The 14,720-nt window shown below is 38.5% G+C and overlaps 1 protein-coding gene across 1 annotated transcript in view; it reads right to left on the bottom strand.

The window, feature by feature from the left end:
• ZNF827 (zinc finger protein 827) overlaps nucleotides 1-14,720 on the bottom strand; it is a 318,427-nt gene that overhangs the window by 45,959 nt on the left and 257,748 nt on the right. Inside the window, exons 7-8 of the mRNA XM_089670488.1 lie at nucleotides 9,084-9,138; nucleotides 3,528-3,625 (exon numbers count right to left, since the gene is read on the bottom strand). Coding sequence (XP_089526614.1) covers nucleotides 3,528-3,625; nucleotides 9,084-9,138 — 153 coding nt within the window. The remainder of the gene's footprint in view (nucleotides 1-3,527; nucleotides 3,626-9,083; nucleotides 9,139-14,720) is intronic.

Raw genomic sequence — 14,720 nt, 5'->3', positions numbered from 1 at the left:
TCAAAGCACAGTGTTACCCCCAACAGCAATTAGTCACAATTCACGATAGATCCCAATGAGACATTAATAGGTCTTACAGCCACACTTGGCTGCAGTCCAACAGTTTTTGGAATGGCTCATTTAATCTCTGGATTGAAATTTGCTGAGCCAGCTGGATCTGGCAGGTTCTGCCTACCAAATTTCAGCTGCTTTTGGCAGCAAATGGTCAGAATGAGATCTATGTATGGCCAGTTTAAGGCGCCATCTATGTTACTGCTCTGCAACCATACTTGTTACCATGCCTGTTAGCACAACACAGGGTTTATGTGTGTTGTGTTGTGTTATAGCGCACACATGTATGAGGGATATTTATCAATTCTGTTGCTGTTAAGGAAAAGTGGCCAAACATTTTTCCGACTCAGTTATCAGAGACCATTGGGCAGTTATGCAAAATAACAAGAACATATATTGCTATTTTTGTTCAATACATTTTTAAAGGCATTTTTCTTGTGTTTTTATTCAAATATATCACCTTTTTCTTTGAATAAAGATCTATTGTTTCTGTTCAAATACATTAAAAAAGTCAAGTCCGTATATCAAATAAGTTGCTACTGTCAGCTTGTCTGTAACAGTGGAACCTCCAGGCTGTCCATATCAACATTCCTTTATTACCTAATGGGTGACTGACCCTAAGCAAGTATACAGATCAGGTATTCAAAAACTCCATTGCCTGCAGTGAACCAAAGATAACCATGGCCTGGAGCCTGCATCTTCAAAAAAAAAAAGCAATTGCAGTACACAATTATATCCTGACAAGTTTCTTGGCTTGTGTTTTTGGTTTAACAAAATTTAAACACTATAGCTTTTAAACTGAATCTGTGAGCAGGCTACAATTTTTTTTAGCAGTAAATGAGCTTGAAAACAAGCCCTCATTGGCCTATGTAGCTATTTTCACTTTGGAGCAATTCATCCTTAAGTTTCACAGTAGGAGTAACGTCTCCACACTCTGATCCCATTTTCCTGTGCAACTTTTCAGCATTTAAATTAGAGATTAGTAGGATGGTGGGTTGCCAATTCACTACTGGGATTGGGGAGAAGATTGGGCTATACTTCTGAAAGTGTTTCTGCTGTAAACTTAGATGATGAATTATTTCACAGTGGTTGCAACTACAGAGGTCAGTGATGACTTGGTAAAAAATAGCACAGCGATCAGGACATTCATAAATGTAAGTACTACAGCGGGGCAGTAAAGGAATGTAAACAGCAGCATCAGCAAATCTAGATGTGAGGTTATTTTTAAAAGAAAGTGCTGGCCCTGTTGTATATAGTAGAAGTGATCTGAAAACTGTCTGAGCACCTATACAATGTGGTGCAATGAAGTCTATAACTCCATTGCTGAGATTTTCTTTACTTTTCTATTCCTGTGACACCAGAGCAAGAAACACGGAAAACAGGTACACCAGGACAGGAAGCATCACCACTACAAGTATGATAATAAGTTATTTAAAGTTATAAACAAGATCATAGCTGCAGCTGCTGTCGTGAGTTGTTTTTTTAGCAAGCTCCCAGCTTTTTGGCAAAAGTGATCCACCTGCTGTGGTTTCTGGGCTTTCCAGTCATACCCTGGCTGCTGTGGCCAACAGCTAATCAATCACAATGGGTGCTCGATTAGCTACAGTGGATGGCAGAGGTGATATCGGGTGTCTGATCACCTGTAAAGATGACCTTTCACCTGCCTTCCCATTCTATCACATGGACACATATCCATTGATCATGGGTACAATGCTTTATAGGCTAATTGATAAGATAGAACGAGTCCAGAGATGGGTAACCAAAATGGTGAAGGGTCTGAGAGATAAAACATATCAGGAAAGACTTGAGGAACTTAATATGTACAGTCTGGAGGAAAGAGGGGAAAGGGGAGAAATTACTTAAACCTTTACATAAATCAAGGAAGTAAATAAGGTTCAGGAGGGCAGTAATTTTAATAAGAAGCCACTTTTCCATGACAGGCTCCTGTGGGAAAAAATAACAAATGCTCATTTTTTTCTGCAAAAATATGTGCATAATTTCCCTAAAAGAAAAATAAAAATATATTTTTTAAAATGAAAAGTGTTAAAAATTACGTTGTAATAAAATAAATAAAAAATAAACCAGAGCTTAGACAGTGTCCAGAATATGGATATTAAAATACTTAACTTTATCTTAACACGTAGATTTAAAACAAGCCATCCCTGACCTCTCTTGCTCTCTCATGTACTGCTATGTAATTCATCCTGAAAGATCCTCAAAATAGCTCTAAGGAGCAGGGCCCTCCTATCCCTCTTGCATTGAACTGTATTGTCTCCCGTTATATTGTAAAGCGCTGAGCAAACTGTTGGTGCTATATAAATCCTGTATAATAATAATAATAATAACAACATAGATTCTAAAGTTGGGTTTCATGTGGTTTCTAACAGCTTAGAAACATCTGCTGTCTGTTTATATTAGAAGGTTGACAAGATGCCAAGATTCTGCTTCCATAGAAAATAAAGGGAAAGAAGCTGTGATCTCCATGCCTCTGTTGTGAGGTTTAATTACTATGAAAGATATAGAGGGTGAATCTACCCAGTGAGGCACAGACAGCAATACAAACCTACCAGTGGTTCCCCGTTCTATACAAAAAAAAGGTCTGGTTACACATACACTACAACTTTAGAAGTAGAACAATGGTCTCCAATGAAAATATTTGTGTTGCTGCACCTAATTATAAGTGCATCTGCACTTTTCTTAGCCCTCCTGTAAAGTTCTTTAAATGCCTGTCCAATCAAATGATCTATCCAATGAAATCTACCTAAAGTTTCCTGTGATGGTGTGATAACAATGCGGCACTGCTAGTGAATTCAAAGCAGAGTTTCTACTCTCATGTGGGCTGTACCTGCTTGGATACAGTGGGATGAAAAAATGTTGCAGGGGGCATGACTATCAGAATCTCCTTCAGTACCTTACCACACCAAGCCCTGCCCACTACTTTCTGGATTGACAGCACTGCCTCTCGTGAGCTGCGGTGTCTGGGAATGGAAAAATAAAAGATACAAATGACGATTTGGCTCAGTCAGGGAAGGTAGAGTTTTGTTTTGTTTACTATATGAGGCTTGTGCATCACATAGTAACTGGATTTGGTACTTATTTAAAATGTCATTCCGAAGCCTTTAGTTGTACTTCAAGCTATAGTACCTTTTGCTGCTCCAAGGAGAACCATATTTCCTCTTTGGATTGTAAGCTCTTATGGACCGTGATCTAGTTTCTATGTATATATGTATGTTGTGTTTTTGTGCATCCTCCATTTCCTTACGCTCCATGCACACTTAGACATTTCAAATCGCGGGCCCACGATTTGAAACGCCCTAGTGTGAATGGAGCCTTACAGCGCATAGTACAATGAAGATGTTGCTACATAAACTAAAGAAACCACAAATAATTTCAAATAACAATTACAATAATAGTTTTATATAATACATACAGTGCATACAAAAAAGTAAAAAAATTTTCCTGCATTTATCTGGTACCTGGCAAGGAAGGCCGTCCTTGAAGAGAAGTGTCATTTTTTGGGAGCTCTTTTGAGGTGAATGGTGATTGTCTAAACTTTTCTTCTGAGAAAAATGGGCTAAAAATGAGAATGTATTAGTACAAAGACTATTGTACTTTCAGTATTTTTCTTCAAATAAATACAAGCTACAGTAGTCATATGATTAGCAAGGCAAACTATACAAAGTCAACGTAGATCATCATAGAAAAAATTGTCATGCTGTTAATCTGGAGCAAAAAATACTGACTGGCAAATAATTCTACAAAGAATCAGAGAATCATAACGATAACATACCAGCTAAAAGCCCCTGAGGGTTAAGCTTTTGGGTTGCAACTCGCCTACTTTGTCCAGATATGAAATCAGCGCATCAGGGGCAAGTAATATAGTACACAGAATATCACTGACAGCACAATCACCTATGGGAAACTAGAGTGCATGCAAGGCAGGTGGCAGAGGGAATTACACAGACAAGGTCTGATCTCTGCTATGCATGACTTCAAAAGGCAGATTCAGGTACTTACACTGCTTGCATATCAAGTTTTAACATTTTCACAGCATTCCAACAATAAAACAATACATTACAATTAAAGAACCCACTATTGTTGTCCCTCATTTTCAGAAAATATTCATTGGTATAGCCTTTCGTACATACACAGGTTTGTTAATATTTTGGGAATAAGAACACTGATGACTTTTTAGTGGAAGTAGAACACACATTATTGCAATGTGCAGATGCATTCTCAACAATTCTGAATGGTATACACCTATTCCGCATTATTGCAATGTGCAGACACATTCTCAACAATTCTGAATGGTATACACCTATTCTGCCTATCAATCTATTAAAGAACAACACATGGTCTATGGAATCATAGACAAAGCTTACAGCAGTGATCTCATAGACAAGGAGACAGTAGAATTTTTGAAAATTGAACATCCTAGGGTGCCTGTCTTTTATGCATTACCCAAGGTACATAAATCAATGACAGATCCCCCAGGGAGACCCATCATCTCTGGGAATGGATCTCTGACTGAATCCATCAGTGAATATATTGATAAGATATTACAACCCTCTGTGTGTAATCCATTCTCCTATGTGAGGGATACCCTTCATTTGTTAACCCTTTTTGCACAATGTATCAATACCAGCAGGCACAATATTGCTTACATTGGATATTGAAGCACTTTACTCCTCTATACCTTATAACGAGGGTGTACAAATAATTGAAAAAGTACTAAGGAGTAGACCCATAAACAGAGAAGGGCACAATGAGTTCATAATAACACTCTTGACGTTTTTATGAACACATAACAAATTTCAATTCAATGGCAAATTTTACTGCCAGGCTCAGGGCACAGTCATGGGCCCCAAGTGTGCCCCGGCATATGCCAACCTCTATCTTGGAGACTGGGAATCCTGGGTATTTGCTAGAGGGGAGTCATCTGTGTGTCTGTCCAGGATTTTATCCTGGTACAAATACATCGACGACGTCCTCATCCTTTGGACTGGTACAGTGAAGAAGATAGGGGATTTTAAGGAACAACGTTCGGTCAATCCCTACAACCTTTGTTTCATGAGTAGTTGGCACCAAAATAAAGTTACATTTTTAGACTTATCAATAGAAATAACATCCCAATTAACCATGGAGACAACTCTATACAGAAAGCCGACTGCTACAAACAGTTTATTACATTCAGACAGCTTTCATCCACGCCCCATAATCAAGGGCATTTCGGTTGGCCAATACTTGAGAGCTCAAAGGAATTGTACGGGTTTGACTGACTTTGAGATAGAATCCAAGGAATTACGGAGGAGATTTCGTAGGAGAGGATATAAGGATAAATGGTTGGTAACAGCCTATAAACGGGTCAAAGAGAGCGATCAAGAGGAATTATTGTTCAGTCACAGAGCGTCTAATGACGTGGATGACAGGAACTAAGTTAAACTGTGCCTTCAATAAACAGAAATAACCAAAGCAGTTGAGAATGTATGTACAAAACATTGGCACCTCTTATCTCAAGACCCCATTGTGGGGAAATTGGTATCAGCAAAACCTAAATTTATATGTCGTAAGGCCCAATCCCTTGGGAACTTATTGGTCCACAACAACATTACATGGAAGCCTTCCATTCGCCTCAGAAGAGTTGTTTTTCTTAAGTGTGGACAATGTGACTATTGCAGTTACATGGTCGAGAGCAATAGGATAGCCTTGCCAAATGGAAGAATCCTCAGATGTAACCAAAGGGTTACATGTAATACCACTGGTGTTATATACATATACTTACGCCTGTGGAACCTTTTATATTGGAAAGACTTTTAGATCAATATGTAGATGCTTTCAGGACCATATTTATGATATTGAGACATACCATTTAAGAGCTCCCTTGGTGCACCATGTCTGTTTACAACACGATAGTAACCCATTATGTCTAAAATGCTGGGTGATTGAGGTTGTACCCTAAAACAGTCGGAGGGGGTGATTATGATAGATTGCTATTAAAGCATGAAACCCGGTGGATATGGGAATGTAATGCAACCCGATCACCTGGTTTAAATGATTACCTGAGTTTTTCCCTGTTTCTGGGGTGATTCAATGGGGCGGGAGGAAGGGGTCACTGGTAAAGAGAGAGGATCCTCCTTTTTTTTCTCATTATTTTCAGTCAGCGCTGACTGGATAAATCAATAAAAGGATAAATACAATATGTACATTTCATTGACAGAGACTCTGACATGCAGGAATATATTTCCCGTATATTATATAATGTTTGTATTTGAGGTATATGAAGCAGGAGAGATGAACAAACTGTAGGATAAGTTCCAATTGGGACTGATACATACATGCTAATCTTGGCAATCTGAATAGGGATCGTTGAATGTCAGCAGAGCACGTTACAAGCTTCTTGTGAGAAAATTTATTCACTCCTCATTACTTGTGCCATTTATTTTTTGTATTTTTATTTTTCCATATATGCAAATGTATACATCTTTAACTATACAGACATTCATATAATGTGATTATAGCATACAATCTCCCTTGGATGATAGGCTGTTTTGACTATTTTGGTCGCATTTGGATCTATGATGTGTATATGTACCATGGACTGATAAGTACCATGGACTGATAAGTACTTTTCTCTCTCACCTTGACAAGAGGGACTATACTCTGAATTCATGGAATGAAATGTGGCTATTTTCATTGCACCATCCATGAGATATGTGCCTGTTTTCTGCACCTGAATTATTAATGTTTACTTGCATGGAAGCATACCAGCTCCAAGTGGCTTTATGTATGAGGGAGGTATCTGTCTATACATATATGAAAGTGGATTTACATTCATAGGCAGTTTTCACATCTTATTGTCCTCCTCTGGATTGCATCAGTTACTCCTTTCCTGACCGGGATACTCTACAACCATACACATGCATTAAGGATGGTTCAATGTGGTTGATCTAGTGAAATCACTATTTGGTCATTTTTATTTTATTTACCAGTCTATTTCGTGACCTCCATTATATTTTGGATCCTTATGGCTTATCAAGTATATCTTCACACAAAATGAGCAACGGACAGAGACGAATATATAAATATAGCAGCTACATTTTTTAGTGGACAATCCTTTTTTTTCTGCTTTCCTTACTTTCTATGTCTGTTCCTCTTCTCTGAGAACTCTCAGTCCAATCAACTATTATATATTTATGGTAAGTGTATGTGAGCGCACTAAAACAAACAACAGCAGCTGTGCACAAAATAAAAACCTCAAACAGTATAAAAGGAAAGTGCAGCGCTAAAACAGTTTATATTATGAAGGTAAAAAGTCCATATACTGAATAAAACGACATAAAAAGGCATAAAACATTAATAGTTCAAAGGTGACTTTTCAGTGCTCAGAAAGTGCCGGTTTCCTTGGCAAGTCGATGCTTGTGCATTAATTGTGGAAGAATTGCGCACACACTGGACAGGCAGTGTAAATGCGCATATAGATAAATATTCAGATGTCATTAAGGAATCATCTAAATAGGACAGGTGTTGGAGTAACTTCCCTCTAAGGGTGGATGGATCCTGGGACTTTAAATGATGATCCAGGGACAACCAGAGTTCTCCTTAAGGGATGGATGGGTGCAGCTCACAGGGTGAATAGGAGGCTCCCTCTCTGGATACTGGAATGCTGGGTTACTCTGGGCGTCTGAAAATCAATACTCCTCGTGGGAGTTTAAAACAGAGAAATGCCCATAGTGTAGTAAAGTTTAACATAATTTATTGGGGGGTTCTTGAATAAAAAGATGCATCAAATCAAAGTAAAGCAAACAGTGTTAAAAGAAAGCAGTGTCTGGACTAACCGTCCACAACTAAAGATGGCCGCCGGAGCTCCACGATGCTCCGGCGGCGTGACGTGCACACGCACGTCTTCAGAGGGGATTGCCAAAATTTTAACACTGTTTGCTTTACATCGATTTGATGCATCTTTTTATTCAAGAAGCCCCCAATAAATTATGTTAAACTTTACTACATCTGGATATTTACCTATATGCGCATTTACACTGCGCGTCTGGTGAGTGCGCTATTCTTCCACAATTAATGCACAAACACCGACTTACCAAGGAAACCGGCACTTTATGAGCACTGAAAAGTCACCTTTGAACTATTAATGTTTTATGCCTTTTTATGTTGTTTTATTCAGTATATGGACTTTTTATCTTCACAATTATATATTTATGAAATGTAATTACCATTGAACTATATGGATATTATATGGAAAACATTTGATTCATTGGAACCATGGTCACTACCTCTGACCCATAACTTTCTGTTATATAGGGTTAATGTTATTGTGTTTATGTGTTATTTTAATTATAAATGTGCTATTGCTGTCAATGATCTCTGTCAATATTCAACTACAAATGAGATTCCTTTTTTCAGATACTTTGGGTTTGAGATGTTGAGCAAAAGCCATCTTTTATGTGTAGAGTATTTTTGAGCTTGGATTTTGTGGTGAATACTCCTCCCCTTATTTATATATATTCCAAGATATAAGCCTGGTAGGATCATATTTTCTTTTAATTTTTTTTTATAGAAGACACATTATACTAAGGATTATAAGTATTCTAAGTTACACAAGGGACTGTGAAGGTAGTGGCTAACCAAAGTCCCCGTGAACAATCAAATAGTTTTGTACAGCCTCTATTTTCATTATTAATTCTATACAGGAGGTAGGATCTGGTCAGTCACCAGTTTCTATGGTTGGGTGAGGAGGGTCCTTCATGTTAGAAAAACAGCCCTCTTGACAAAAAAAAAGGAACAATTCTTAATACTTTCTTGCTATGTTGTTTACTGCAACAGGCAAAGGGCGGACCGTAAGGTTACACATATTTGGAAAGCCAGAATTGTCTCCAAAATATCTAAAAACACACCTAAAATTTGCTGCTTTGAAACAGTTTCACATGAAAAACATAACTGTAAATACGCCTTATAGTTAGAAGTGAAAAACAGGAGTCATTCAAATCATTCTTTTATAGAAAATATAGGTAAACAATTACCTGGTTGTCCTGATGATATTTGACTTGTTATGATTGTGTTCTTTGCTGACTTTCTCTGCAACACAAAAAAACGATAAAAGTGAAGCAACAGCAGTGAACAATGCATTTACCAAACATCTTTAAAATATCAGATGCAGTTGTACAGCAATCCAGTCTATAAAGCAGAAATATACATCATGGGGCATATTTATTGTATAAGACCTCATGCACATTGCGTGCTTAACCACAGTGAATTAAACTCCAATGTTTAGCTGCCACTGATTCATTTAGGGCAGTATGTGCCTCGGGACGAATGCCCAGAACACAAGCAGCGTGAGTTCTGGTCATTCATCTTTGGGCGCATACTGCCCTAAACAGAGTATTGCTGAGTACACAACCCAACCCTGTCCAGCCACAGCAGGTGTCATACTCTCAGAGAGTTTGACAGGCTGACGACAGTATGGCTGGTGATACGTCTGTGCCCTTCCTGCCGCAGCTAAACATCAGAGCCTCATACATCAGGACTAAATGCCCAGTGTGCATAAGGCTTAAAGCAGCGAATCTAACATTCAGCAAATGTTCTCTGCAGGGGAATCCTCAAGTTGACTGTGTTTTAAATGATAGTTATTCATTCTCCACCATTGAATGCTTGGTGAAAATTAAATTGACTGCTTTATAAATAGACCTGTATGTAAACCTTCTATACTTCTACTAAAGTCCTATTTGTTCCCTTTTGGTCTGCTAAATGAACCATTTGTTATATCTGCCAGATACTGTAAATGCAGAAAATAATTATTAATCCTGTAAGAACTCCAGTCATCTCCTAACTTTCTGTAGTGAGCTCACAACTCCTCTGTTGCACTGAAATCACAGCCCACTTGTGAACTACAGAAGACCTCACCCTTATGTTATGTAGATGAGGAGAATGGAGGTGTTCTGCGGTCCTAACACACTTCCTGTCCTAGGGTGACAATGCTGTTCCTTTATAGGTACAGTATAGTCAAGGAGTGTTGTCACCCCAGGGCACAAAGTGTGTTACTGGCAGCATCAGCATCTGAAAATAAAGTAGTAAAACCTGAAAAAAGAAAATCAGTACATCCACCAATTTACAGGACTGAAATACTGTAATATATTATTTTTGATCCTGGATTTAGAAACACTCTAATTATAAATGTTTGCTTTTCTGATGCCCAAATTACTGGGAGGAGATTAAGGCCCCTTTCACACGGACGGTCCGATCGGGTTCGCCTTTCAGTTTTTCTGGCGGACTCGATTGGACCATCCATAGACCTCTATGGACCAGCAAGTGTCCGTTGACACCCGCAGACTTCCGATCCAATCCTGTACGCCAAAAACAGATGGATGGGGATCCCCATCTGTCCAGCGGATCGTATGACAGTTGGGTGGAAACGGACAGGTGGTCCATTTCCATCCGACTGCCCATTGCAGCAGTGGAACAGACACAGACCTGTCATTTTGCCTGCTCAACGGAGAGCCCCCCGCTGAGCAAACATATCCAGTGGCGGGTCTGCCTCACCTGAAAGGGGCCTTATATTACAATTTCATTGTATTTCAGGAGACTAGCAAACATATGCCATTCAGAAGTGGATGCCTTGTATTATTGAACTCTTTGATTTTTATACTTAATGAATAACATTTTTTCTTTTATTAATCTTTTGAGTATAAACTAACCCTAGCATACCTGCTTAACTACCCCCCTCCAGAAATTTAGGCTCTCCCTCTGGAAAATAAGGTTACCTTGATGTCATGCTCGGCTTCAATATTGAGTTACCCATCTGGAACATTTATGGTGACAAAGATTTTAGACCTGTCCCTTATTTCTAATTGCTATATGTTTGTCCTAGGCCTCTAATTTGTTAGCACAGAGACAAACAAGCATTTGGCAATTTCAGAACAAAGCCTGCATTGCTCCTCTATAAAACTTTAAAAAAAGGTGCATTTTAACCCTTAACACAGATATGTCAAACTAGTAATTTTGCACTCTCTGTGGTTTTCCACTGGAAACTGCTCCCACACCCTTTTATTTATTTATTTTTTGTGATGCAGAGCAGAATGCCTCCTTGCCCATACCCTTTTAATACCTATGCAAACTACCCTGTAGAAGAAAGGTTCATATACTTACCTATTCTCAGGCCGCTCCGGTGTGGTCACATGATTGGTTCTCCACTGTCAGCTAGCAGTGGCTTCAAGGGAGAGAAGGAAGCCTGACAAAGGATGGCCAACAGTAAGCCTATGGGTAAAATCACTGCTCAGGCATTCCAGCAATTGTCGTAGCACTCTCTGTCCTCCCCTGTTGCTGGTGCTGCCTGACACAGGGGAGATCACATGACTAGACCAAAGTGACCTGAGAAAAGGCAAGTATATGCATCTTTCTTCTACAGGGTAGTTTGTATAGGTATTAAAAGGGAGTGGGAGCAGTTCTAAGATTAGCTTTATCCCGGGATTCCAGTGGAAAACCACCAAGAGTGCAAAATTACTAGTTTAACATATCTGTGTTAGGGTTAAAATGCACCTTATATATAAGATATAAAAATATAGAAGATCTTTCTTTCACAGGGTACTTGGTATAGGTGTTAGAAAGGATGTGGGAGCAGTTTTAGGATGAAATAGTCTTATCCTGGAATTCCATTTTAAGAATTTAAATTGAACAAGGACCCAACTATTCTCCAGTTTCTAAAGGCTACACTCCCTTACATAATTTTACTGAAAAGGTTAGGAAAAGTCTTATGGTCCTGTTTTTTTTTTTTAAGATGAAATGTAAGTTACAAATGTAACTAAATTTTAGGTAGCTAAATTGAAATAATCTTTTTCTAGGTTTAAGCAGGGCCCTCAGTAGACACAATGAGGCCCTCTGATCACAAAGTGAATGCTGTGCATGGGCAACACCACCTGAGAAAGGCCCCAGAGTAGCACAAAAAGAGTTGCAACAGATGACTTCTATTTAACCACCCTGTAGGTATATTCTCGCTCGATCAGCGCTGCAGGCAATAGTGCTGGTGGGGGAGTCTCCAAAATGTCTGAATACTATGACACAGCAGGGAGGATTCCTGCATCTGCTTTTAATGTGTGGATAGGGGAATCAGGTCATTTTTTTTTAGTTCAACCCACTGGTTAAACAAAAAAAACGGACGCATGTATGACCAGCTTAAGGCAAAAGTGGCCAAATTATTAGAGAGCTGTAACTGTGGGTAGTGGGTTAAAACCACCATCCCTCCATAACTGCTTCAATGTATTCCTCAGGAGATTTTCTAAAGAGCAGCTCACTTTTAAAAGGAAGGGACAAAAGGCATCTTTCTCAAGCAGGATCAAGCGAGAAATGAGAATATCTGAAGCACTATAAGGTTACACTAATCCTAAAAAATGTATATTTCCTTTAAATTGATAATCACATATTGTTTGATAACAGAGAAATTTGAATTTTTATATTTTTGATTGTGTGTACGAGTATATATTCATCACCAGTATTTTGCGTTTGTATTAATATATATATACATTTTGTACATAAATAAATTTATTTATTTATCAAAAAGGCAATTTTTGATAAATAAACATTACAGACCAACCCTGCTGCTGCAGGGTCTGGGTACGGTTCCCAAGATGTACATTGAGGGTAACATACATTCCTCTCTAAGCTAGGAGTAAGTAAAGTTAAAGAATATATCTAAACCCAAAAACAAGAATGTAATATATTGCAGCTTACCAGCTCTTAGATTTAGTGGATGTGTTAGTTTTCACTTTTCAGGCTAAGAATCTTTTCAGCAAGTACAGAAAAATACCTGTTGATTTTGCCTGATGCAGTGTCCTTGTCACATCTTGTGAGCTGAACTTAAAGCAAAACACTGTTATCTCCTGTAAACTACTAGTCCCGTCAACAGCTCTGTAGTATATTTAAAAGATTGATGAAGACATGTTTAAAGTTCAGCCTAGGTGCCAACCACGGTTCCCTCCACAGATACAGAGGGGTGGCTGAGCGTAGCCACCCTCTTGCAGGCCATAGACGGGTCATTTATCGGCCACATTGCCGGCCGAAAAACGAAAAATCGGTCATTCTGTTGCCACCAATGCTTACGAAAATTGGCCATTTTTCGTAGATTTTCCAGCATGACCGATAAAAGAAACGAGAAGGAACCGCGAAAATCGGCTGACGACATTGCCCACTAATGGTGCGAATATTGGACGATTATTCTTTCGGACAGAAATTCAGCCGATAAACGTCCCGTCTATGGCCTGCATAAGAAAGGTAGTGTAGGTAGGTTTAGATATGCTTTAACAGAAAGGGGATATAACTGCCTGTAAACTGGGTTTGTGGAGTATTTTTAACAGAACATCATGAAGTGGATGCTTAATATTGATACACTATGCAAAATGCATTTTGGGATTATTAGGCTTTGCTTGTGCACTTGTGGGAGGTGAAGCAGCAGAGTAAATATACAAAGCTACAATTACTAAGTACACATAGCAATATTTACATGGAAGGTAGGAAAAACCTGTGTGTGCAAGTTGCTTTCATTATCTGGCTTCCATTTATCTTGTATAAGTTTGTCTTATTTTTCTAAATGCAATTATTACTTTGCCTAATTTTTCTCTCATTCTTCTACATTTTCGCCAAAGTATTTATTTCAGTTCACACTATATGAAAAAAAAAACAAACACAGAGGGCAAAGCTGGGCTAAAAAATGAACTGTTAGTAACAGAGCAGGGCATGCACAAAACAAATACATTAACATTTTCGAAACGTCATTTGAAGCATGGCATTTATTCTAAATTAGGTAACACTTCTGTGTACATCGGACAGCTGAATGTACAGAAAAGACATCAAGCATGCTGTTCTTGGGTATTTTGTCTGTTATAGATGTCTGCAAGGAGATTTTTGTAAACCTTCCTGCCCGATAGTTAGAACCCTTTATTATTATTATACAATAGTTTGCTCAGCACTGTACATTATAATGGGAGACAGTACATGAGACAGTACAATAACAATAATTTGCCACACACACACACGCACACAGATGTCGCTGTCTGCAACTTGCTCAACTCTCCATTGCAATCTAAATAAGTAAAAGAGCAGCATCAGAAGAGTGAGGTTGAGTAAACCTTTCTTTCTCACATGATCAGACCAAGCAGGAACCTTAAAGCCTCGTACACACAATGAGAATATCGGATGAATGATGGCCTGTTTTTTTATGCATGCTAGTCTCATATTGAAAATGCAGAGGTTACTAAAGTTACAAAAAATTTTGTATGACAGAATACAACTTCAGAAGAGATGTAATGTATTGTATTGGGCACTGTACTGATTATAATGAAAATCGTTTGTTCTGGTATTGTATGAGAAACATTTTCGTGCTTGTTCCTTCGAATAATTTCACATGAACTGTCGTAACGGTTCTCGACAGCTGTGTACTAACAATCAGATTATAAGACGGTCTCTCCGAAAGCGGTATTTTTCAACTGATTTTCTCATTGTGTATACTAGGCTTAAGAAGGAAATCTGGAAAAGGATGGAATAACTAATCGCTGAAAAAGTCTCCATACAACATGCAGTGGAGGTCAGGTGAGTAGTCAGAGCAATGGTAATGGCAACGTCTTCTGCCTACTATGATATAATCAATGTACAAAACTGTAAAAAAGTAACAG

Source organism: Staurois parvus, unplaced genomic scaffold, assembly GCF_062004578.1.
Source record: "Staurois parvus isolate SC_StPar_1 unplaced genomic scaffold, SC_StPar_1.0 ptg000090l, whole genome shotgun sequence".
In the NCBI taxonomy this organism is placed as follows: Eukaryota; Metazoa; Chordata; class Amphibia; order Anura; family Ranidae; genus Staurois; species Staurois parvus.
This window is presented reverse-complemented; position numbering and strand designations above follow the sequence as displayed.